Raw genomic sequence first — 24,436 nt, 5'->3', positions numbered from 1 at the left:
AGAACACCTTCTCCAGTTCTGGGAGAACACTTCATCTGGTTCTCCGGGATCCAGAAACTCAGTTCAACTCCACATTTCATCACTCAGGTTCCTTTATTTGGCATACAGGAAAGCTACGCTGAGTAGATCAGCCTCAAGCGTAGGGGCTGGGCATAGGGCATACCACATATCCAAAGTTACACAGAAAAAAACGCTTCCTTTATATACATTTACATACATGTTTGACATTGCATCACATGTGTTTGAATTGGCTTGATTAGTTTTCAGGAATCTATCCCTGTACAGCCTGCTCTTCCCATGTGCTGCTCATATAGAACCTGATCTTTACATTCCATATTTATCTTGTCCATTGTCCCTAGCATTGAGGTGTTCCGGCTTATCTTAACTAGTATAGACATCATGACTTTAACGTAATGCTTGTTAAGCCTCTGTTTACAGTCTAACCTTCCATTCACTTTCCTAATCATGCCCATTAAGAAATGATGCAAGTTATCTATGTCAAGTCAGGCCTATAGCTATATTCAAGTAAGTAAGGGAATAGTTAGAACTGAAACTCAATTCCATCTTGTCTAAGTACAAACTATATGCTTGAGCCTTACATAGTTTGTTCTGAAATGCCCATGTAATAAAATGGTGGGCTAAAGCCTAAACTTAGGGTTACCATATTTCAGGTTCCCAAAAGAGGACACTGCCAAAGGAGGGACCTGGGAGGAAGAGGGGGTGTATCTGCTGCAGGAGTACTCAGTGGAGGTGGGGGCAGTGTCGCTGTCTGTCACTGTGGCAGAGCAGCTGGCCCAAGCTCAGGATGCAGCGACAGCCATTAGTCAGTGCCTCCCTGTGGAACCTCTTGCCCAGGGCTGAGAGCCAGGACCTGGGTGGGTGGGATCCAGCACCTGTGGCTTGCAGGGAAATAGACCAGTTAACTGCAGGTTAGGGATCAGTTGGGAAGCGGCTCAATCGGGGGTCTTTCTGAGCTGCAGATTGTCTGCTCTGCAAAAACCTAGGACATTTTCTATTGGTTATATAATCCCCCTTGGATAGAGAAAAGAGACCCAAAAAGAGGCTTTGGCTGGGAAAATCTGAACATATAGTTGTCCTTTGTGACTTAATTCACTTTTAAAATACATTGGGTATATTAAAATATTCTACAAAAGCCAAAGAAATGTGTAAAATGTGCAAAATTTTATTTACTTCCACATGCATTGATATGATCTAAAATATGTTCAGAGAAGAGAGCTGGGTTACGTATAACAGTTGAAGTTAAGTGATAATACATATTTAATGGAATGTGCATATACAGCATAAATGATAAATTCCCAGTTTATTTTGTAGTCCTAAATGAAAGAATACTGTTCTGTGAGCTCTTGTTTAGTTCAGTCACATTAACTACATCCTATACCATATTATTAATTTTGCTGTGAAGATTTATGACTAAATATTTTCCCTTGGGATACATTTATGATGGTCTTCGTCTTTCTCAAAAAGTTATTTTTAATGAAGTGTATGGAGTTGCATCAAATAAGTGTCCTGTTGCTTTAAAAAAGCTGCAGTTAATGATTCTGTCCACCTCTCCAGAATTTTTATGAACAGTATTTCTGGATGCCTTTATCTGTTCTGCTCCCTTATGCTCTTCAAGTCTTATAGATGGAAAATTTCAAAATGCAAGCAGTTATCAGAATTCAAGTCCACAACTTACAAACAAGATATTATATGAAAAATTGCATTTGTAAAATTGTTAGGTTTTCCAGAGAGCTCAGAAAAGCATTGGGTTAAATAATGTGACACTTCAAAAACTAGGCATGCTGACCCTTAGCTGAAAGGGTTGGATCTGAAAATTACTGGTTGAGGTTTCAAAAAGAAATCTTAATTGTAAATATGAAATATGATTCTTCTAACTTGTGCAATCTACTATCTAGAAAAGAAAATCAAGTTAATTCTGTGTTTATCATTTTTGTTTTCTACACAATGGTTAGGGGGAGCGCTGTTAAGCTGATCAGAAATTAAGTTTTTTTTATTAAAAATACTATTTAGTGAGCTGAGCTAATGAATGGATGCTGGGAAGTCATTAATCTTTCTGCATAAGCTTTTGCTTGCTTTGCTGTGATACTAATAAAATGAGTTACATAAAAGTTTTATAGTTCTGTTCCACCCACAAAAATTGTAATGGCTGATGATATATTTAAAGGCTGAACCCCTGATTTCTGTGACACCTTCAACAGTATTTAATGTGAAAGTGTAAGCAATTTTTTTTAAGGGACAATGTTTAGCATGGCTGGAATCAGTTGTATTAAAGTTAATAAAATGAACCAAGAAATGTTTATATATCTTTTGAGATTACTATTGCATATATTTTGGAGCTTTTTTTTTTTTTTAAAAAAAGCATCTTTAAAACTTTCACTCTTAAACTTTTTCAAGGGCAGTTGGTTATAAGACTGCTCATTCTTAGGTAACATTTCATAATTTTGTATCATTAGTCAGTCTCCAGTGACTTACCTTAGAAGAAATTAAAATTGTATGAATTATTCATTTAGGTTATGGGGGGAGGGGGAAGGAAGGGAAGGTGTTGAATGGTTAGGGAAGATTTTTATTGCAGCGTCTGTTAGTAAAAATGGTAGGATAGAACAAATCCATTTTTTAAAACATTTTTTGCTTAATACTTTGAGGTCAAAAAGTCTGTCGCTGTGGTTCAGTCAGTCTGCACTGATGTGTTTCCCAACTCCATAGCCATCCAGCACGGTAGATTTCTATAGTAATTAATGAATTTCATGCTGCTGCACCACTACCAAGGGGTTTTTCAATCCGTTTTCATAGCTGTGTTGCACTTGTGAATGGTTCTTCCACTCTGAGGCTAACAAAGACAAAAGACTTCTTGGACTTTGTTTCTACTTGGCAAATAAGATGCAGTACTCATACATCTGTGATTTATCGTCCCCCCCCAAAAAAAATCCAACTTTTTTAAAGCCCAATTCTTTCTATTCAGAGAGAAAGATCATCTTAGTTATGAATCTCCTCTAACAACATACATTCCGGCCCAGATATTCTTGGTATCCATATAATTGAGGGAAGTGTTTAACAGATTTTAGGTCAACATCTTTCAGCTCAGAAACCCTGATCAAATGTACCATGGCTATGACTCAGTTCTTCCTTTCATAGTTAAGTGAGCAGGCAAGCAAGAGAGTCTTGAGAGAAGCTTACTCTGAATGACTTGACAGCAGTTCCTGAAATCCTCTGTTATGCTAACTGTGTAAACTACAAAGCTCTCTTGTATTTGAGAGTGTGGGAAGAACATCTTTCCAAGCTCTGATTTGCCTGGTTACCTGAAGGATATGTGAAACTTGGTAGCAAATAGAATCCAACTTAAGGTAAGTGATAGCCTGTTATAAGCAAACTATTTTGGTTGAGCAGAAGGCCGTACAATTCCAATGTAGTATGTTGCAGAAGTAAAAAATAAAGATATGGACAAGACCAAAAAAAGCATAAATTAGTTTTCTCTTGTGATTCCTTTATGGAGTATAGATAGATGTGTTAATTTTTATTTATTTATTTTTTTAAACTTCTTGCTTGGAAACTTACTTTTGCGTTCTTAGTTCCACAATTTAAATATCTTCCTTTGTTAATCTTCTGCTAGAGATAAACTTTTTGTATAGGTAGTTTGGGAAACTGCTTGGTGGTGGACTGACATGAAACTCTTTTCTTTCTGCTACTCCGATGTACCTGATGGAACTTTCTGGGGTATGGCAACAAATATGCTCAGACTGAATGTGAACTACAAAAGTTATTTCTAAGTATGAAAATGTAGCCTCTGATGTTTACTTACAGTTCTAGTAAATGTGCTTTACCTGTGTAGAACAAGAATAGTAACAAGTAATGTCAATGTCAGTAATGGATTTGAGGTAATTTAACTCTTAAAATTTCATTAAACAACTATACTATAGCTTTAATATCACTAATTATTAAGTTCAGCATTGTGACTCCTCGGAAAACAGGACCTTCTTTTGTTAGAAACTAGCTCAGAAATATTTACATTTTACCTTTAAAAAAAAAAAAAAATCCACCTAAGAGTTGTAAACTGATGGGGAAATGTCCTCTGGATGTATAGGACCAAATCATGCTGTCAGTATTCAAACAGAATTCCCCATCAACTGGGAGTACTGCTTAAAAATCAGTGATATTTTATGAACATTTTTTTAAAAAAAGAGAAAATTACCATTTTATTTATTTTTGAATAGCCACTGGTTTGGTAGACCCTACTAAACAAAACTCTCAAAACAAAAACAAAACAGCATCAGCAGTTCTCTAGATATATGTTGACCTCAATTAATGAAACTGACACTGAAAGGCACTTGAAAAGTGTATTCAGTCATGTTAATTGAAATGTTTAGAAAAAAAAGAACATTTTCTCAAATAAAATTGGAGAAGTAAATTGTTTTATTTATTTGTAAAGAGTGAAACTTGGAAGTTTCCAAGAAGATATTGTACATCAAAAGTATAAAGTGCGAACAGCTTTAAAATGATATCCTTTAGAAGTTTAATTTTGTATTAAATACTCTAACTATTCTTTGTCTTTGAATGCTGTTCTTTCTGAATTAATAGTACTTGGGTATTGTTTCTGTAGTGATGAAATGCTTGAGGTGCTATTTGTGTGATTCATTGTACATTTTCTTTTGTATTGAAAAAATTTGTTATAGAAGTGTAAGAATATAAGAATACCTTGTGTGTAATGTTTTAAGAGTTATTGTCCATTAAGTAGAGTTGTGTAGTACCAAGTAGACTAATATTAGGAATTATGAAAAGATACTCTATTTATAGTAATATTTGTTTTTAATTTAGTAAGCGGCTTGTGAAAAGAATTCCAGAAGTCTCCAAATCTGTCATAAAATTTGGAAATAGTACGTGTGGCAAGCTACCCCTTCTGCCTCGCTGGACTTAGCACTCCCTCCTCTGGCAGGGACAGGGTCTGGGGTAAATCAGCCCCACTCTGGAGCGTGTCTGTCTTCCCTCTTCAGGGTTTGTTTCTCAGAGCCTTCCTGGTAGGCCTTGGGGCAGGCCTTAGGAGTGGTCCTTGGCCAAACAAGAAAACAAGTCTATAACGCACTGAAACTAAAGGGGAATACCTTTCTCTGGCCCCCTCACTGGGGCAGGTGTTGTCCTGTCACTGGCCCCGGGCGGTCTCAGTCCTTCCTCTAAACAGGCACTGAATTAGGCTTCTCCACAAGGGAGACACCCTATCTCCCTGCTGCCACCAGCCTTGTGGCATTTTGTCTCCACCCCCACCAGGAGAGAGAGAGTAACAGGTTTCAGGCAGCCCTTAATTGGACTCAGGTGTCCTTAATTGACCTGAAGTAACCCCTTCCCAGCTTGTAGGAAAAAGGGCCTTTAGCATTCTAGGGCTAACATACCTGTTTTCCCAGACCCTCCTGCAGCTGTCTGGCCTGACTTTGTCACATATGTTTATCACATATGATTGAAATGGTACTAATACTGACATTTACAATATATGCCTTCAAATTTATGAAAACTATATTGTAGTATCTTCTTAAAAAAAAAGTGGTATGTACAGCGAAAACAAAACAAATTTTTCAGGAAAAGTTATGGATTTGGTTGAAATCTTTCTTGTGGCTAGTTGTTTATTTATGTATGTATGTAGCAGTGTGGTATAGAATTGCTTTCAGATACTACATCGTTCTCCTAGAAAGGTATAACTATAATATGTTAATGTTCACCATGTAAGGCATTAACCGCTTATATGCGGTAAGGGTTTTGTTTTGTTGAAATCATATTTGTTGACCATAATAATTCTCTCTAACAAAACAAAACTAACATTGATGCCAAAAGTTTGAAAAGCATTCAAATTAGATCAAAATATAGTAGTAATTTTTAAAGTGTGTTCTTGTTTTAAGTATTTAGAGATATTTTACTGTAGAATTCTGTGACCAAGAATGATGATAAACATGTTTTGATTTGGAAATGATACTATCTGTTAGTTGGCTTGCTAAATAGAAGTGCATGTAAAATTTGCACACCTGAGGGCTGCATTAATAACTTGCTCAGAACTTGGACTATTCTTTGTCTACATAAGAAGAGTTAAACTGCAGCAAATTATGGGTATCTATAAACAAGTGAAACATCCATAAAACAGAAACAGGGTATTTGCTGAGCCTATGGAGTATGCACATTTCAATTTAAAATAATTTTACCTTTCCCCAAAAGATCAGTAATTTAAAACTAAGTTCTGTATGTTTTTTTCCTAATTAAATCACGCTCTTATTTATGCAAAAGGCTTTTGAAATAACCAGATTTTTTTACCATTTTAAATTATTAAACACTTGTAACAGCTTAAGATGTGTGTTCATATTTACTTGCTTCATAAGTTTGCTAAATAAGTTTTTTATTACTTCTGCTATCTCCATTGGCTCAATAGTACTCCTCCTTTTGCTTCAACTGATTGATTTTATTCAGTTCTTGTAGGTTTATTCACTGGAGGCAGTAAAGTTACACAAGTGTAATTTTGCCAGCTAAGTTAGGCCTTAACTATTTTATCACTGATGTTAAAGCATGAGGAGAGCACACAGTTTGGCTTTTAGGTCAAGTTTGTAGGGCTAGCAGTTCAAAAAGTTTTTCAGTCTAATAAAGCCATTTTTTGTTTTCAGCACAAATTACACAACTTAACTGTAGCGGCCAAAAGTGTTTAATATAATCAATTGGTGAATACATTTAGTAGTTTTGAAAATTGTTGTTTCAATTAAAGTACGTATAGCCCCAGACACATACCGTACTTGGTCTTCATCTCACTGGCTGGCTATGCAGTAGCAGATTACACAATGTCTATTGAAGTAAGCGTGCTCATCGGTAGGGAAGGCTGCTGTCACCATGGTGGTAATGGTCTATTATCCTTTTGTTCTGGCTGTGTGATGGGTGCAGCTGTCTGCTTATGGTTGGTTTTTGTGGGAATCATTTAACTGTTCCATGAACATTGAGCCCAGTCCTGCAATCCATGCTGTCTCCAACAAATGGAAGTACAATAAAGAGCTCTTATTTTAACAAATTTATAATTCAAAATATATTTAGAAATGGTTGGCATTTGGAAGAAATCTAAACACTAACTACCAGAAAGAGCCAATGAAATTTTGTTGCTCTAGATTGGTAAATTATATCTGTTTGCTTAATGTATTGAATATCAGAAAATATGTTTATAACCTGTTTCCATCTTACAAACATTAGGAGAGGCGCCAGGAGGGGTAGACAAGAGAAAAGCTAAGGCCAAAGGTACTTTGATACGTCTTTTGTCAGTGAGTTTTGTGCAAATAATTTCTAATGCCTGAAATGCATGAGATTTGCAAACCAGGTAATTGAACTCTGGCTACTAATGCTAGATGTGATAGTTGTCTTTTTAGTTGGAGACGCAGTAAACAAATACCCAGCGAATTCTCAGTCAGAATTTCAAATTCCTGTTATCCATCTGCAGTTAATTTGAGTGCTTTCCTAGTGCGGGATATAATTAAATGCACAAAATGTTTTTGAATAGATTTACAAGTTTTTTGCATGATTTCGCTGATTATGTCTTGCAACTCTGTTATTTCATATTGTGTATGTAGAGAGATACATTTAGAATATATGCCCTGATTTTGCTTTGTTCCTTAATCCTCTTCAGTGACATCTTTACTGTTTTCAGATATTTAAGGGATTTATTGATCTTCAGGCAGAAGAGGGGCCATTAGGATCATATAGTCTGGTAATTTACCTAACATAAGCCATAGAATTTCATCCAATAATTCTTAAGTGTGGTTTAGAAATTAAAGTAGAGTTTAGTGGTTGTTCTCATTATAATTGGATGTTATTTCTAGAGTTGTTTGCAATTCTAGTCTTATTTGAAGAAACATTTGCCAGGAATAATCTGTTGCATCTACTACTCTGTTCTGGGCAGCCTGCTTGTTGAATGTAACAAACTTTATGCCATCATTGGTTGTCATTTTTTCCCCTAAGGCTAGCGTATCAAATTATTTTTTTGTTAATTTACAGTGAAAAGATGGTTAGAAAAAATGTCAACTGGGGAAAGCTCTCATGCACATATGAATACTATTTTTTCTTATATTTGCTTGCCAGCTGAAATTTATAGCTTTTTGTTTTGCATTGTGTTTGGAATAACTTGTTTTGAAAGTGTGTTTCCCAAAATATTAATAAACGAGCCATTTAGTTACTTGTTGTGTTTGGGTTCTTAATGAAGAATTATATGGTATTTAGTGAAGGAATATTATGAAATGCCTTCAGTCCTTGCACATCATGTAGAGAACCTATCGGGAGGATATATGGTGGCCGAATTATAAATTTTATGAATTGAAAGCGTATATTCTTTTCGTATGCAGAAAATGTAATGAGAAGGTACAGGTAATCAGTTAGTACCCTACATTACAGCTTTCAATATTATTTACTCTGACAAAACCTCCAGTAGGCTTCAAGGGGAGACTTTCCTGAGTAAGGATTGAAAACCTAAATTACATTGGTAAAAAAATTACTATTGCTTTTCATAGGAAGAGGACCAGACTAATTTCTTTTGTTTGTAAGTGTGAAGAGGGCTGAAAGTAAATGACTTTTTTTTCTATGCTAACCCCATCGTAGTAAACAAAATATTTTTCTAGTTTTTAGGTTTATGTATAAAGTGGAAAGTTACTTTGACATAGATTTCCCCCCCCACACACACACACACAAAGTATGAAAATAGCATCAAAGTAACTTTATTTTGCGGAATCACCTTTTCTGCATATTGTCATCAGGATTTAATATTTAATTTCCTTAACAAGTGAGGACAAACATATTGTAAACATTCCCTCCCCTTTTGAAAATTTCTACCAGTTTCAAACACTTTCTATTTAAAATGGGGAATACTACTGTAACTGATCATCTTTTTTTAAGTGTACTTTCAGTAGTTAAGAAGGCTGTGTTGATCTGCTTTGTTTGCATGTTATCTGGATGTTGCATCACAGTCGTAAGCTACTGTAATTTAAATAAATAAGAAAGAATAAAGTATGAAAGGGACAATGTCAAGATAAAAATCATAATAAAATGTATATATATTAATGCTATTGATTAAAATGCCAAGATTTTAAAATCAGATTTACCTTTGATGCTTTTAATTTGTATTTCATTGTACAATGAAAATAGACTGATCAGTTTGCATTTTGTTTGTTTGTTTGTTTGTTTTTACTGTCAGTTTCTAGTACTCCCTATTCTGGCTTTAATTCACTAACAGTGCTGTTGGGTTCTCATCCTTTTTCCTAGTCACACTAACTTTTTTTGTGATCTTTGGCCTAACTAAGGTGACAGTGTCCCTAAAGTGTTATGCTATAGATATTAGTTACTGTAAATTTCCTTGCTGATCTATGAGGTTGAAAAATTCATGAGTAGATCTTGTTTTAAAGAAGGTAGTCTTACAAATAAAATACTTTCTTTATCTTATAAGATTCAAAGTACTAGGATCAAAGAGGTGTTAGACAAAGTAATTGAAAAGCATGTGTTCTGTAAAAGGAAATTAACAGTATTAGTTATAGAAAAGTAGTTTTATTAGAGTATGAAATTGAAAATACAGCGATTTAATATAAGAAGCTTATTTTCTGCTTCTGCTGCATGATTTAAGACTTCAGTATGAAACTCAGATCTAATTTGTGTAGTTTTATAAATGTATTAATAGCTTTAAATTGCCATCCTAATTAGCAAGTATTTAGGCATCAAGAGATCTTTCTGCATAAATATTTCATGAATTTTGTTATGGGTTAATTAGAATAAAAAATAGACTGCTAGTTATGCCAGCATTAGATTGGAGGGCGGGGGGAGGCGGGAAATATGGGTGGTCATCTTCGATTATTCAGGTTTGGAGCTGCAATTGGCATTGAATTATGCAGATACCGTACACAAAATTATGTTCCATTATCTAAAAATGGTGCTGTTAATTAACGTTTTCCTTTTTTAAATGAAAATCTGAAAAGTAAAAGAAGCAATTAAAGAACCACTCAAGAAAATAAGAGAGAAAGAAGCATCCAGGAAGAAGGAAAACAAAGTTGAAGAGAAAAAGAAAACCATGGAAGGAAAAGTTGCTGACCGAAAGGTTAAGAAAGTTGTTGAGGTGGCTAAATTGAGGAAAGATTCTGACAAGGTTAAAAAAGACAAAGGCAAGGAAAATGAAAAATCAGGAATAGACAAAAATGTGAAACACAAGGAAACTATGAAGAAATCAGCCCCTGAAAAGGTGGTTACCCCTTCTCAAGCAGGGAAAGACACAGTAACTAAAAAGATAGCTAAAATCCTTTCTGGAGTTTCTGAAAATTCAGCAAAGGAAGATGAGAAGAAAAAACAGAAATAGGAATTTGATGGTGAGAAAAAATTAGTGTATTGGTAACATAATTTAGTGTATTAGTAACAATTTTTCTGAAAGTCATTAGTGTGAGTGATTATGCAGACTGCTTATGTGTGTACTTGCATTGTAAACACACAACAAATATCTGCTGTGGAGCTCAAATGTGTACATAATGTTTCTGACCACAAGTCCTGTACATTAAAAAATTGTTGCTATAGCTTTGAAATAGGACTTTTTTTTACATACAATATCAAACCCTTAAATACATGTCTCTTGCTTTGTATTAAGGTGTTACATTTTTCTTGTAGATATGTGAAGAGTGTATAAACATTGTTGATCATATGTAAAAGTTTATTAATGTATTATTAGAGGATAATCTGAACATTACCTAAGTGGTGAAAATTCCTGTTGTAAGAAACTAATTCTCATTTCATTATAAGGCATGCAAACTAGAAATAGTGTCAGTGAAACACATTTGTCAGAGTCTGATGCTTTTATTGAGCGCTGTAATGTTTTTCAGTGGTGCTGTGACAGTTTGTTTTGTATTGCTATTACTGTGCTAAATTACTGCTGTGTTGGCTTCATCTTTTGTCTGAAACCTTTGTTAGTTCACTATGGGCGAGGTTTTCAAAAGTATTTAGCACCCAAAATTGGGGGCAGATTTTCAAAAGTGCTCAGAAGCCAGCAGCTCCCTTCTCAATGGAAGCTTCTGGGTGCTTACTGCTTTTGAAAATCTAGCCACTTCCTGAGATGACTAAATGGGAGTTGTTGCTTGCTGATCAAATTTCAGGAAGCTGACATTGTACCATTATTTGTATTTTGGCTAGACTGGATTAGAGAACAGATTTGTGTATTGCAGCCACTCATAGAATAGCTTATTCCTACAATAGTTCTAAATGTTCTACTTCTATACATTAGCTCATTTTTTGGACTGGTATTTCTTTTGTTTTATTTCAACAGTGAAGAATGAGAAGTATCCAAGAGTCTTATTAATTGGGGTAAATAGGATGTTACAAAATTTCGTCAGAAATAGTGTATTTCAGTATGTTACAAAATCTATACTTAATTTCTAGTTGGTATATAAGAGATACTTTATGTACAAATCCTGATTTTTATTGGACAAACGATAGAATTGATTATATGCTGAATCATTGCAAATAAAATTACAAGAGACTTGAACAAAATCTGAAAATGATACTTGAGGGTTGTTGCCGGCACAGAATGCCCGAGGACAGCAACAGCGGTTCGTTGCCCGGTGTGCTTCGCTCCAATAAACACACCAAGGTGGAGAAACAGACAAAGTTTATTTGAGATCTCAAAGCGGTGCCAGGAGACAGACTTGTCTCAGATCAAGCACACCGCTACAAGCAGCTTTTCTCTTTTTTTATACACAACTTTAACTAAGCCTCTTCTATCCCCTCCCCCCCCTTTCCCCACCTTTCATTCCCATGCAGCAGATACACTTTAAGTCATACTTGGCAAAAACCAATCTAGCTTGTTAGTAACTCTTCTGTTAATTGTTATCTTGTCTTACTTTTTTTGATCTGTTATTTTGCCCCTTAGCCAGAAGCAAGCAGGCCTCATTATAGCAGGCCTCATTATTACCTTCTGGTACAGGTGTTGCAACTGATAACCATTCTCTGTTCCTGGCCTGTTAGGTCGATTAAAGTTCAAACATGGAAGTGCTTTGGTCAGACATGGAGTGACTTTAGTTCATTCAGGCCTACTATAGAAAGGCTTCATTGACACTGTGGTTTTCCACCCTCCTGAGTTACCTAGAGTCATGCCTAATGACACCAACAGGGTCACTGACTGTAGTGGCTGGTGGTCCTAGCAAGGTTCTGGAATTTGACTCTGCAGTTCTGGGTCTACCATAAACTGTTCTGTGACCTTGTATAAATCACTTCACTTCTGTCTCTCAGTTGATCCAGTACATACATGCATGCTTAGTTGTATTGAGGCTTAGTATTTATAAGGTGCTTTAAGACCTATGGGTGACAGGTGCAGTAATATACTTTTATATAACGCTGTGAAGGAAACAATGTTTTTGAAAACAAAAACAATGGCGAACAGTACAATGTGACACACGTCATAATTAGGGGGATGACATACTGAATTAGTTTCTAAATACTGGGAAAATATAAAGTGTATGTATACACATCTGCGTGTTGATCAGGGTACATTTTAGAGATTAGCAAAAATGTGGGAGTGAATATAGAAATCTCTCAGAACAGCTCTAGAAAAATATTCTAAATCTCCTTTGGAAATGGGACTTGATATCTATTCTTGCATAACAAGCCCAGACTTCTCCTAAGTTTAAGTTTCAGTAACAATATTATACTCTTATCTCTTATTCCATTGTAATCTGTTGGAAATTAAGATAAATATTTGATAGAGAAACACTTTTTTTGTAATTAGGTACTGGAAGTACTTCTATTGGCAGATTACATCTAGGGTCCCTCCAGTGTCTGGATTGAGGGTGTGTACATCAACATTTTTCTTATAGCTGGTAACAGAGAAAAGTACCGGGGGGCGGGGAGGAAGGGGAAGGTGGAGATTTGAGTGTCATACTTTCTATAATGCCTCTTATCTGTTCCAACCTCTGAACTGCCATATTGCAGTTTGCTTTTTTATCTCCTACTGGGAAACTGGAACGGATGTCTCAGTATACATAAAAAATAACTTTTTACACTTGCAGTAAAAATGGTCTTCAAAGTGAATAGAGCAGTTATATTTAAGACTATATATGTATGTATTTTTAAGTTGCATGCATCAAATGGTATTGAGGAAAAAAGGCAGAATTAACTCTCCTTCATACGCTCCCGCGCCCCCCAAAAAGCCACATACAAAAAAACCCCAACAATCCTGTTATGTCCCAATCTTACAAAGATTATACACATATGAAGTCCCATTGATTTCATTGGGACTGTTCCCATGCATAAAGTTAAGCATGTGTGTAAGACTTTGCAGTATGGGAACCTTACTTAAGATTCTGTTTTAAAGCAGCTTCATGAAAACTTCTAATGTAGTTCAGACCATCATGTTTCTTTGTAATTGTTAATTTACGTTTTTCCTGTGAATTCCAATATGTATATAGTTTTAAATGGGATAAACATACACATGCTTCGTGTGTGAAAGATCAGTCACACAGGCTTTGGCTACACTTACGCTTCAAAGTGCTGCCGCGGCAGCACTTTGAAGCGCTAAGTGTAGTCAAAGCACCAGCGCTGGGAGAGAGCTCTCCCAGCGCTGTCCGTACTCCACCTCCCTGTGGGGAATAACGTACAGCGCTGGGAGCCACGCTCCCAGCGCTGGGGCTTTGACCACACTGGCGCTTTGCAGCGCCGCAATTTGCAGCGCTGGAGAGGGTGTGTTTTCACACCCTGCTGCAGCGCTGCAAATTTGTAAGTGTAGCCAAGCCCACAGTCACTCTGTAACCTAGTACATGGGATTGTGTCTCTAAACACCTTTCATTAAAATCAAACATCTAAATCCAATAGAGTTGTTACTGTATAAAGGTATGTTTAAGAGCCTGAAAATAAAATGTAAATATAATTTCCTTGATTGAAACAGTACACAAGGAACATCGCAACAGAAGATTGTACACTGTTCAAAAAGTGTACCACCTTTTTGAAAGAGCATATTCTGAGGACATTAGTCATTTGTCTTACATAAGTATGTTGCATTTGAGTGACACAAACAATGTTAGTTTTTTTTAAGTTGCTTGGCTTCCATGGGTATAGTAAAAAAAAGTCAAAGATGCGATATTAATCTTTTAACTCTGGATTTGCTGGTCTGCTACAATCTGCTCATGCTGTTCCAGGTCATTTAATTTAAAAACCCTTAAGCTTTATTAGTATAAAAGATATGAGTTAAACAATCCTTGTACCACAGTAATTTCAAATATCCCGTTAAGTAATATAAAAGTACTTGTTTACATAAATAATAGTTCAGAATAGCCCAGAAATGGGGTTGTGAAATTAAGGCATATAATGTAGATTTAGCTTTCAGAAAAAATTCTCTAAACAGAATAATAGTAAAAAGCTGATGGAACTGAAGTGGTGGCTTAAAGTCCATTTTAAAGGGGTACGGTGTAGTTCACTTTGGAGCAACTTGTTTGCTTCCTGACTTGCCATCACATAATTACAGCACATCTGTTCCTCTGTCAATTTATACTTAAAGACAAATGGAGAACTTGAAACAATGAATCCAAGACATGGGTGCATATTTTAACATGCATTTTGTGCTCTGTTGATCAACCCAGTTTGTAAACTCAGTTGATATTGTGAGAGATCTGAAACTGAGAGTTTGTTTTGGGATGTGCAGAAAGAAGTCTAAATTGCTATGTTTTTTTTAAATAAGTGAGGAGGAGTTAGTATGCAGAGTGGTGAACTGCAGGTTTTTTGGGTTTTTTTTTCAATCAGGTTTCAAATATTTTAAGTACTGACATGTTTCAGCTGTGCTTGTAACTATTAGAAAGAAGTTCCTACAGAGCTGTTGAAATACTTATAGTTGGTCATTTCTCTATCTTTTGATGTTCATTTAGGCCAAGTTCTGTTGAGAATTAATTAAAAAAAAACCCTATATAACACTATCCTGGCTAAAAACACCTAATATAGAGTTGAAGGAACTAAAGTTCTCACTGCTCCCTCCATTGTTCAGGCCTCAAAAAATTAGACCTGTTTGAGCCCTAATGAACATTGTTCAGTGACTAATGTTGGATTTTGTTAATCATAAAACAAATCTGATGTATAATCAATTTTAAATCTTATGAGTTTGACATTTTAGGAATGAATGTTTCTGTTAATGAGACAGACAATACAATCTGATGTGTTTCAATGAGAACAACAAAGGAAGCGTGTAGACCTTGTAGTATGGTTATTGAGTAAGAACTCGGGCTTGTATCCACTCTTCTAAAAGAGGAAAATGTATCCTGATTATCAAGATATTCTTGAGAATGTTCTACAACCTAATTAATATCTCTGTGAGTGGCTCAAAACGCTCACTTGTTACTTTCCAAAACTAGACTTCATAAGTAAGTGGAAAATGTGTGTTAGGTAACAATTCTGCACTGGACACATGAATGATGGGACTAGGTGATCTTCCCACCTGGAAATTCTGTGACCCTCTTACCTCTGGCACTGATCACTGTATATGTGCAGCTCCCTTGTTTTCCATCATAGTCAGATCCAGAGGCACTTATTTAGTTGTACGTCAAGTCTTACTATATTGGGGAAACCTTTGTACCAGAACTCCGTGAATCATAGTTTTGTTACAGCATTCATGAACCTGATGTATGGACTGAAGAGAACTAAAGGATAGATTGCTGAATCTGAAGGCACAGTTAGGCTAGTAGCCTTCTTACAATTTATTGAGCTATATTTGTGAGCCTAGTCAATGGTTTTATTGCGAGCTATGCGTTATGAAAACTTTTTAGAAGAACTCAAGATAAGACAACTTAAAAAAATCACATAAGTACCATTTTTAAAATTTGGAAATAGTTGAAGTGAAAAGAAATGTCTGTTTTTATCAGCATACATTACTTTTTCATACTAAACAAAACCTATGAACAGTATTGTGATGTGTTTAAATCAGTGTGGATTTTGTTCAATAAACTTATACCAAAGAAAGAAGTTTGGGCATTTTTACCCATTTTTCTAATTTCATGGTTGTGTTCTTCAAACAACCCTCCCAACATGCTTCAGTCTTTGCAGAGACTGTACTGTTATGGACAACCTAGAACAGTACATTGCTTGAGTAAATCCTCAGGTGCTTATACTGTCCATTTGTTTTACTGATAATATAATTGAATCTCATGCTGATTATCAAGATTATCTCATGCTGATATATAATTAAATCAAGACAAAAAAAAAAGCCTAAAGTTAACTTTATAACTGAAAAATGCAGGACTTAAAGAAAGATCTGTCCCAGCACAGCCAACACCAGCAGAATCTGAAGAGTCCATTCGACCTGCAGAACAGTCATTCGTTAAATCAGGTAAGGTCTCTCACAAACTATACATGACAACAAAAGGCAAGAAACATTTCACTTGAATTATGATACTTTTGTCTGCGTGGATGTGAAATTGTATGACCTCTCATCACAGGTAAAAAATCCCTTCTTTCTGTTGCCAACATTTGCCATTTAACTTCTTAATAATTGTCAGTTTACTGTAGTAATTTATTCCAGAATATTCAGGAATCACTATAAGTAACAGTTAAGAATTTTAATGTTTATTAATTTTATAACTGGTTAATTCATACAATAGAAAGAGCAACTGTAAACATTCTTGACTACAATTTGTATAGTACTGATGCAGCATATTTTTCTGTAAGAATACAAATGCTGGTATGTATATAGATTTAGTAGAGTTCTTAATAAAAAATGGGAGCAGATTTGCCAGTTTGAGTAGTCTGCAAAGTTTAATTAGGTTGCTCCACCAAGTGTTTAATGAAGGTAGCGCAGTACATAAAAATGGACATGAATGTTGTCTCTTATGATTTTATTGCTCTCCTGGTTAGAGGACAAAATATACAAGTATACAATTTAAGTTTGTGACTTTAAAGATACAGGCATAAAACTTGTTTTTGAAAATTAGATCAGCATTTTTTTTAAATGATTACATCTATAATAGTTTATACTGGGAGTTCATATTTGGCTCAACTGCTAGAACAAAAGTGTGGAAACAATTGTAAACCGATCATTATTAATATTAATATAAATAGGCATTAATGTTGTTGCTGCTATTATTATTTGTATTATGGTAATACCAAGAGGCCACCAAACTAGGCTCAGGACCACACAATGTTTTACACTTTATACACACACCCACACCCACACCCAAAAAGATGGTGTTTTCTTTTTGTAATTTAAATGCTTTTTGTGTTTTTGCAATATTTTAAGCTCAATAACTAGGCGAAGTTTAATCAATGCTACATATTTTAAGTATTCAGTACTTATGTACTACAGTACTCAAGTACTTGTACTTAAGTTCAAAATCTACCTTCAGGAACAGATTTCCTGCTTAAAACATCAAAAAGATTAAAACCCGCCAGTCCTATGCAGAATTCAAGGAAATAAATTAAATACCCAATTTTACAAGTGCTTGCTAGCAAGTATTACTTACTACCAGACACAATGCATGGATTGGACTCTCAAAACCTATTTTCTGCATCTTTTTTCTGTCCTTTCAGAAAGCACATCCTATTGAATATGTGCATAAGACTGTACAGAATGAGTTACGAATGTAGGGCATATTGTTAATAAACTGGAAATTAGAATCTGGGCTAAAAAAGCACAAGAAAATAATTCTATCATAGTTGATAAAATTCATAGAGTTTTTAAGTAGTAATTTCCATGTGTTCTGAAGATACAGGTATATGCACTTCATCTGAATATACAGACGGTGGTAGTTTTCCTACAGCATTTAATTTTGCTATACAATTTATTTAAAAGCTGAGTTGTTTATTTTCAATTTCCCCCACTGATTTTAAGTGATCTGAATGCGTGAACTGCGTAAGTGCCAAAAGTACTATTACACAAGTAAACTTCTTTGAGTGATCCCTTCTGCATACATATATAGTACCTACTTGGTATAATATTAAATATAATCCATTAATAGTAATATTTATATTTATTATTAACAGTATAATTTATACAATTTTGTATTAAATAATTTCTATCCTTATCAGAAGAAGCACCCTATGGAAACAAACATCTGGTTCTTTTTCTAAATCCCTTTGTTGGAAACCTTAAAATTTCTCTTCAGTGTTTATAATTTACTTAATTTAAAAATCATATTAAAATTATTTATCTAAATTGAATTGAGTACAGCTTGGTATATTCTTTTAAGCACTTATTCTCCCAGTGTCTGTAAATCCATTGTTTTCACTTACTTGAATTTAGAATTTCAAAAGAGTATCTAATTATATAATCTTAAATGTATCTGACAGTTCCCTCCATATATGCACTTCATTTTTTGCTGCTGAATAAGGGATTAGAAAAAGAATAGTCACTATTTGAACTGCATATATAATAGTCTTACTATTTTAAATTAATATTGAAAATAGAAGTGTTTTATGGAAACTGTTTTGAAAATGAGGTTTTTTTTTAAAAAAAACCTTTGTTATAGACATCAGAATTTAAAAAAAAATAATCTATTATTGGTAATACTTTTTTTTTTATAAATAGCACTTCCCCTCTTTAAGCATTAAAGATTACACCCATTCCATTTTTCTTGGCTCAGACAAATTCTTCAGTTTGAGCCACTGTGGACTAGGCTCTGGACAAGGACTAAAAGACTTCCTTTCTGAAAACTTAGTCCATTTTACAAGTAATATTTTAATTTGTTGAGAAGCTCAAGTAGCTGAAATTGACATGAAATTATGTAATATATGTTCAGTGTGTGTAAAACTGAAGAGCCAGAAGGCATTTAAGGGTCACTGATTTTTACAAAGACTTATTAGTTGCCATTTTGTTTCTTTATCTTTAAATTTCAAATTCAGAAAAAAATTCATATAATTAATAAAATGGTATTTCCTTCCATATCTCATATATATTGTGGGAGTACACACACACTCACTCACTCACTCACACACTCACTCACTCACTTCATAATAGGAAATTAAATCTTTCTTCAATTGATATGAAATTTTGGAACACTTATTTTTCTATTGAAAACCCAGGACCCATCTTTCTGGAACTTACAATGATTACTCCTTAGAGCATTCTGCACCAAAATTTTAAAAATTATGTGCCAAAAAATAAAAATTCCACACACACTATTTTTTAAAATTCTGCAAATTTTATTTGTCAAATAAATGAAGGCTCCAGCATGACTTTGGGGCGCACAGGCCACTGGCTGCATGGAGGTGGGAGATCACTGTGGAGCTCCCACTGCCCTCAGGACACAGATCCAGCGATGAGGCTGCACCCAACCCTGACACAGTGCAAAGACTGGTCCCTGCCCCTGAAACACCCCAGGGCACTGTCCCTCCGTGTCAAGTATGGAGGGGCTTAGTGTGGAGGGGATCCAGGTGTGTGTGTGGGGGGGTCTGGGTGAGGGGTGAGGTTCAACGGGAGGGTCTGGGTATGAAGGGAGGGGGTGTCTGGATGCTTGGGGTTGGGTGGATAGGGGAGCAGCTCCCTGTACAGTGACCCTGCCTCCTGCACCTGAGGAATGATGGGTGCAGGAAGCGCCAGGGAGAGGGAGAGAGTTTGCAGAGCTTCCTACAGCCAGGGGAGAAATCTGGGGGTGGGTCTCATATGGCCAGGAATACTGTGGAGGGGAAGAGGAAGTCCCATCCTCTCCAGCCCAGCTGGGACTAGGAGCTGAGCCTGGTGCAGGGTAGGAGCCACCAGCCGATTCTTCCCCAGTCCTGCCCCCATCCCATGGTGATTTACTTCTTTGCCAGCTGCGCTGGCCACCTGAAACATACTGCTGGGGAGGGTCCCATGATTACTCTTGTGACTTCCCTTTGTATCCTGTTAGTCGTTTTTCTGCAGGGTAGCAAAGAAATCTGATGGGGACATAAATTCTGCGCATGCGCAGTGTTTCAGAATTCCCCCAGCAGAAAGTCCTCCAGGACTGTCAAACTTTCAACCATCCTTCCAGCATGTGCATACTGTAAGAAGAAATGATATCTAGTAACAGTGTGGGCCAAATATTCAAAGATGTAGTTGTGTGTAAACCATTGCAGACTCAACACAGGTATTAAGAGCTTGATGTCTTCATTAACATTGTGTATTTTTGTATTCACCTGGTAGTTGAGCACCTAACTGGCCACATGCTTCTGTGAATTTCTGGTTTAGCCTGTGCACATAAAGTATTTGTAATTGAGTTAGGTGTACACAAATGAGCAGTTGCACATACCTAACTGTAGTAGTCAGTTTCTGTCTCTGTTGCATGAAAGAAATTATAAAGGAAGCAATAAATATAATAATATGGACATGGCATATTTTTTTCTCATCAAGATACCTTTGAAAGCTCAATCTGATAATACAGTATGTATTGCTGTTTATCACCTCTTCTTTTTTTGTGTGAGTAGTGTCTTAAATTAGAGCCCCATAAATCTGAGAGGTGAAATAAAGTGAAGACTTACAAAACAATGTCCTGAAGGCACATGCATGCAAACATACACTTCCTTTTAGCAGACTTGTCTTTTAACTCCTGTAGTATTGTTTTGGAAAATATACTTTGTTCGCATCTTATTTATGGAGCTATATAATTGCTGGAAAGAGAACCAATCACCTGAAGCAGTTTTTTAAAACGGGTGTTTGGGGAGCGTGTGCCAAAGGTTTTACCATAAATAAATGGGTCAGAAGTGGGACAGTTGTGTGTAATGTGGCATGAACTGCTTGGGAAGTGTTACCAGTGGAAAAATTGACACCACTTGGCTGTTTTTTTTACAAAACAAAAACCCCACTGACTTGGATAGTATTTTGCTGTCCCTACAGCATGACACACACATGACATTGCCTGTAAGGTAAGAGTGTTTTATTTAAGGGATTAAAATAACGTGGTGTGTTTTGGAACCATAAAAAGTAATAGTGGATCAGGTAAGATACAGAGTTTTACTGCTACTTGAAGCAGTTCAATTTTTTTCAGTGCCTGCCATTTTTAAAAGTTGTGGGTTGTGTTTTAATTTTTTTTCTTGTGTATGTTGCAGTAAATATTTTTGTATAGGTTAACATCAGAGAGTTCTTGGTGATTACTATATGGCAGCTGAAATGCAACTATCTGAAATCACTAGTTGTACAGAAAAGTTGATGTTCTTCACATACTGAAAAGCATAAAGCAAATGCTTTCAATTCATCTTCAGTGAAATGGCTAGAAGTCTGGCAAAGGTGTTCATTTTTACTGTTTAAAAAATGCAATCTATTTTACCTGATCCCCTGCCTCCAGTCCAATTAATTACAGAGGTGATAGGAAAACTCTACAGTGATCTAATGAGGTCAAGGAGTTGCTTTACTGAATATGACAGGTTTCAGAGTAGCAGCTGTGTTAGTCTGTATCCGCAAAAAGAACAGGAGTACTTGTGGCACCTTAGAGACTAACAAATTTATTTGAGCATAAGCTTTTGTGGGCTGCAGCCCACTTCATCAGATGCATAGACTGGAACATATAGTGAGGAGATTATATATACATACAGAGAACATGAAAAGGTGGAAGTGACTACTTCAAAAGTTTTTTTTTCTCCTGCTGATGATAGTTCATCTCAATTGATTGGCCTCTTACAGTTGGTATGGCTACTTCCACCTTTTCATGTTCTCTATATGTATAAATATCTTCTTGCTATATGTTCCAGTCTATGCAGACGAAGAAGTGGGCTGTAGCCCACGAAAGCTTATGCTCAAATAAATGTTAGTCTCTAAGGTGCCACAAGTACTCCTGTTCGTTTTGCGGATACAAACTAATTGCAACAGTTGCAAAGTGCAAACTTTGTTATCCTTTACATCTATCTTTGACATATTTTATAACCCATTTAGAGCACAAGAATGTTGAAGCAGAACTGGAAGAGGAAATCCAGGCCATTCTTCATGAAGCACTCCATTCACAAGCCGGTATGAATTCAGATTTTGCAGTCACTGTGTAATTTATAAATAGCACAACAGACTAGACAAATCTGGGAGAGATTCTTGATGATGGTGCACTGGATTTCTTTTCAGCTGTATGTGAGGGGATAGCCAACAAGTTGTTAACACCTAGGTGGTCTAGGGAGCAAACCCTGATAACCGGCCTGATTTTCAGAGGTTCTGAGTACCTGTAACTCCCATTGACCAGTCTACAAATAATGTTTCAAAATGTTACATCTTGACATAGCAAGAGAGGACAGGGATGGTGTCATCTGTCACTGTGGTTCTATCTCCAAGCCGTTTCTCCAGTGGATCAATGTACAGGCATTTTAGAAGTTCATTCTGATAATGGTTAAGATCATACTTATTTTGGGGAATGTCAAAGGGCAGGTCTACACTAAGGGCGGGGGTCAAATTAGGGTACGCAAGTTCAGCTATGTGAATAGCGTAGCTGAACTCGAAGTACCCTAGTTTGAACTACTTACCCGTCCAGATGCCGCGGGATCGAAGTCCGCGGCTCCAAGGTCGACTCCGCCACCGCCGTTTGCAGTGGTGGAGTACCGGAGTCGACCGGAGCGCGCGGGGAGTTCGAACTATTGCGTCTAGATTAGACGCGATAGTTCGAACTCCGAGAAGTCGAACTCACCGCGTCGACCCGGCAGGTAAGTGTAGACTAGCCCTAAGAACTATTAGAGATAAATTTGAATGTGGATTATTTGTTGGAAATTTAATTCAGAGGGTGCTGGATATGGTGTTTACATCTTCTGTACTTATTATTAATCAGGAGAGAGGCATGAGGAAGGTGCAGATGAAAGATTAAATGACGAGCCTGAGGAAGGTGCAGATGAAGGATTAAATGATGACCATGAGGAAGGTGCAGATGAAGGATTAAATGATGAACGGCAGGAGAAGGATGAAGTTTATGAAGAAGCTTTTGAAATTCCTACAACAGATGACCTTTATGAAGCATTAGAAGATGAAATACCTGAAGTACCTGAAATACCAAAACCGGTTCAGGAAGGTATCTTATCTGAACCAATTAAAAATATTTCTAGTTGATTCTTGTAGAAATAGCAAGAGCTAATATAATGGAAATTATTTAAGTGTAGCAAGAGAGAAATTCTCATTGAAGTTTTTAGGGCCTTTCTTTTTTGACAAGCCAATTACTGCATTTATGTGTACAAACCCTAACTGAGAACATAACTGGCAAATATTCACAAACAAATACGCTTTTGTTCACCTATGAGAGTGTACATGACAATTTATGAAGTGCATGTAATGCATACCTTTTAAGAGTGTGACGCCATCTAAATTTCAGTTTGGTGAAGATGTTACAATGTTAAACCTCAGCAAAAGCTATTCCCAAATATAAATATTTTATAAATCAAAACAAGATTTTTAACGCATTTTAATTCATAGCATATTAATTAACCCTATTGTTTGTTTTATTTGTTTTTAACAGGATTATTTTTTGATTGCTTGAGATTTTCTTTATTCTACCGAAACACTTTTATTATATTCTCCAGATGGTCTTACTGTGACAAGTTAGAGGCTGCGCTGAAGGCTATTTGAAATTTGACTCTGTCATTACTTAGTTTTGTGTGTGTGTGAACACACACACACACTCACACTAGCTAATAATTGAAAGCAATTCTTTAATTTTTGTCTCTCAGAAACTGACAGTCATGATCAGGTAGAAGAGCATGGAGTAGGTGAGCCTGAAGCTGTTGAAATTCCTGGTATGAATCTGTTTTTCTTAACTACATAATACTGGTTTTTTTTGCCTTACTGCTAAAAATAAAATCAGAAAAGCTAAATAGAAATTACTGAACTAATCTAGAGTTGTGAATTTTTTTTAAAACACTTCGTACTGCTCCAAAATCTTTTTTTTATTGTTGTCTAAGGTATTCGAATCCTTTGAATGGACTAAGTGATTTGCAATTTAAAATTAATAATGTAAGGGAAGAATTTTTGTAATCACAAAAAAGTCTGTCTTCAGTAGTGCAAAAGCTGCGGAAAGACTTGTTGTATTCAACATATGCCCCTGGCTGTCTAGAATATGTATTTGATAGTAAAATTCCACACAGAACATGTGGTGGTTTTTTTTTTTTTTTTCACATACGGACAGACGAAGACTAGGAGGGGATCTGTGGTTGGATATTCTAAAAGTAAATGCATTGCTTTTCGAGTAAGGTCTTGTGTATTATGAGTTTTAATATCTTATTTAGTTTATTTTAAATCAGTAAACAAAGCGGTAGTAATAAAGCAAAAGATTAAAAAAAAATTATTATCCAAGAAGACTTTCATTATGTTAGTTCCATTAATGCTGTCATTCAACAGCAAGCTTTGTTCTCAAGACTCCTGCCCCCATGACTGTTGTTTGGTGAAAAACAGACTTACCATGCAAGTGACAGTTTTGTATGGAGACTATTATCCGGTAACCCTTTAACCAGGTAGCTGATTCACTAAGCAATATCGACCTTGACCTTGAAAAATACAGCCAAGAATTGTGGT

General features: G+C 35.9%; 1 protein-coding gene across 6 annotated transcripts in view; it reads left to right on the top strand.

Annotated features, from left to right (window-relative positions):
* Positions 1-24,436, top strand: part of ASPH (aspartate beta-hydroxylase) — a 113,723-nt gene that overhangs the window by 52,119 nt on the left and 37,168 nt on the right. The window contains exons 6-10 of one of the 6 annotated variants that reach the window (XM_039522516.1): positions 7,222-7,266; positions 16,256-16,345; positions 21,836-21,910; positions 22,707-22,943; positions 23,596-23,661. In XM_039522516.1, the coding sequence (XP_039378450.1) occupies positions 7,222-7,266; positions 16,256-16,345; positions 21,836-21,910; positions 22,707-22,943; positions 23,596-23,661 (513 nt within the window). Of the gene's footprint in view, positions 1-7,221; positions 7,267-9,980; positions 11,576-16,255; positions 16,346-21,835; positions 21,911-22,706; positions 22,944-23,595; positions 23,662-24,436 lie in introns of those variants that run through there. The other 5 variants (XM_039522521.1, XM_039522518.1, XM_039522517.1 and 2 more) reach the window with 5 other exon arrangements.

The sequence above is a fragment of the Mauremys reevesii genome, linkage group 2 (assembly GCF_016161935.1).
Source record: "Mauremys reevesii isolate NIE-2019 linkage group 2, ASM1616193v1, whole genome shotgun sequence".
Classification (NCBI taxonomy): domain Eukaryota; kingdom Metazoa; phylum Chordata; order Testudines; family Geoemydidae; genus Mauremys; species Mauremys reevesii.
The sequence above is the reverse complement of the archived record's forward strand: the minus strand, read 5'-3'. Positions and strand labels throughout refer to the sequence as shown.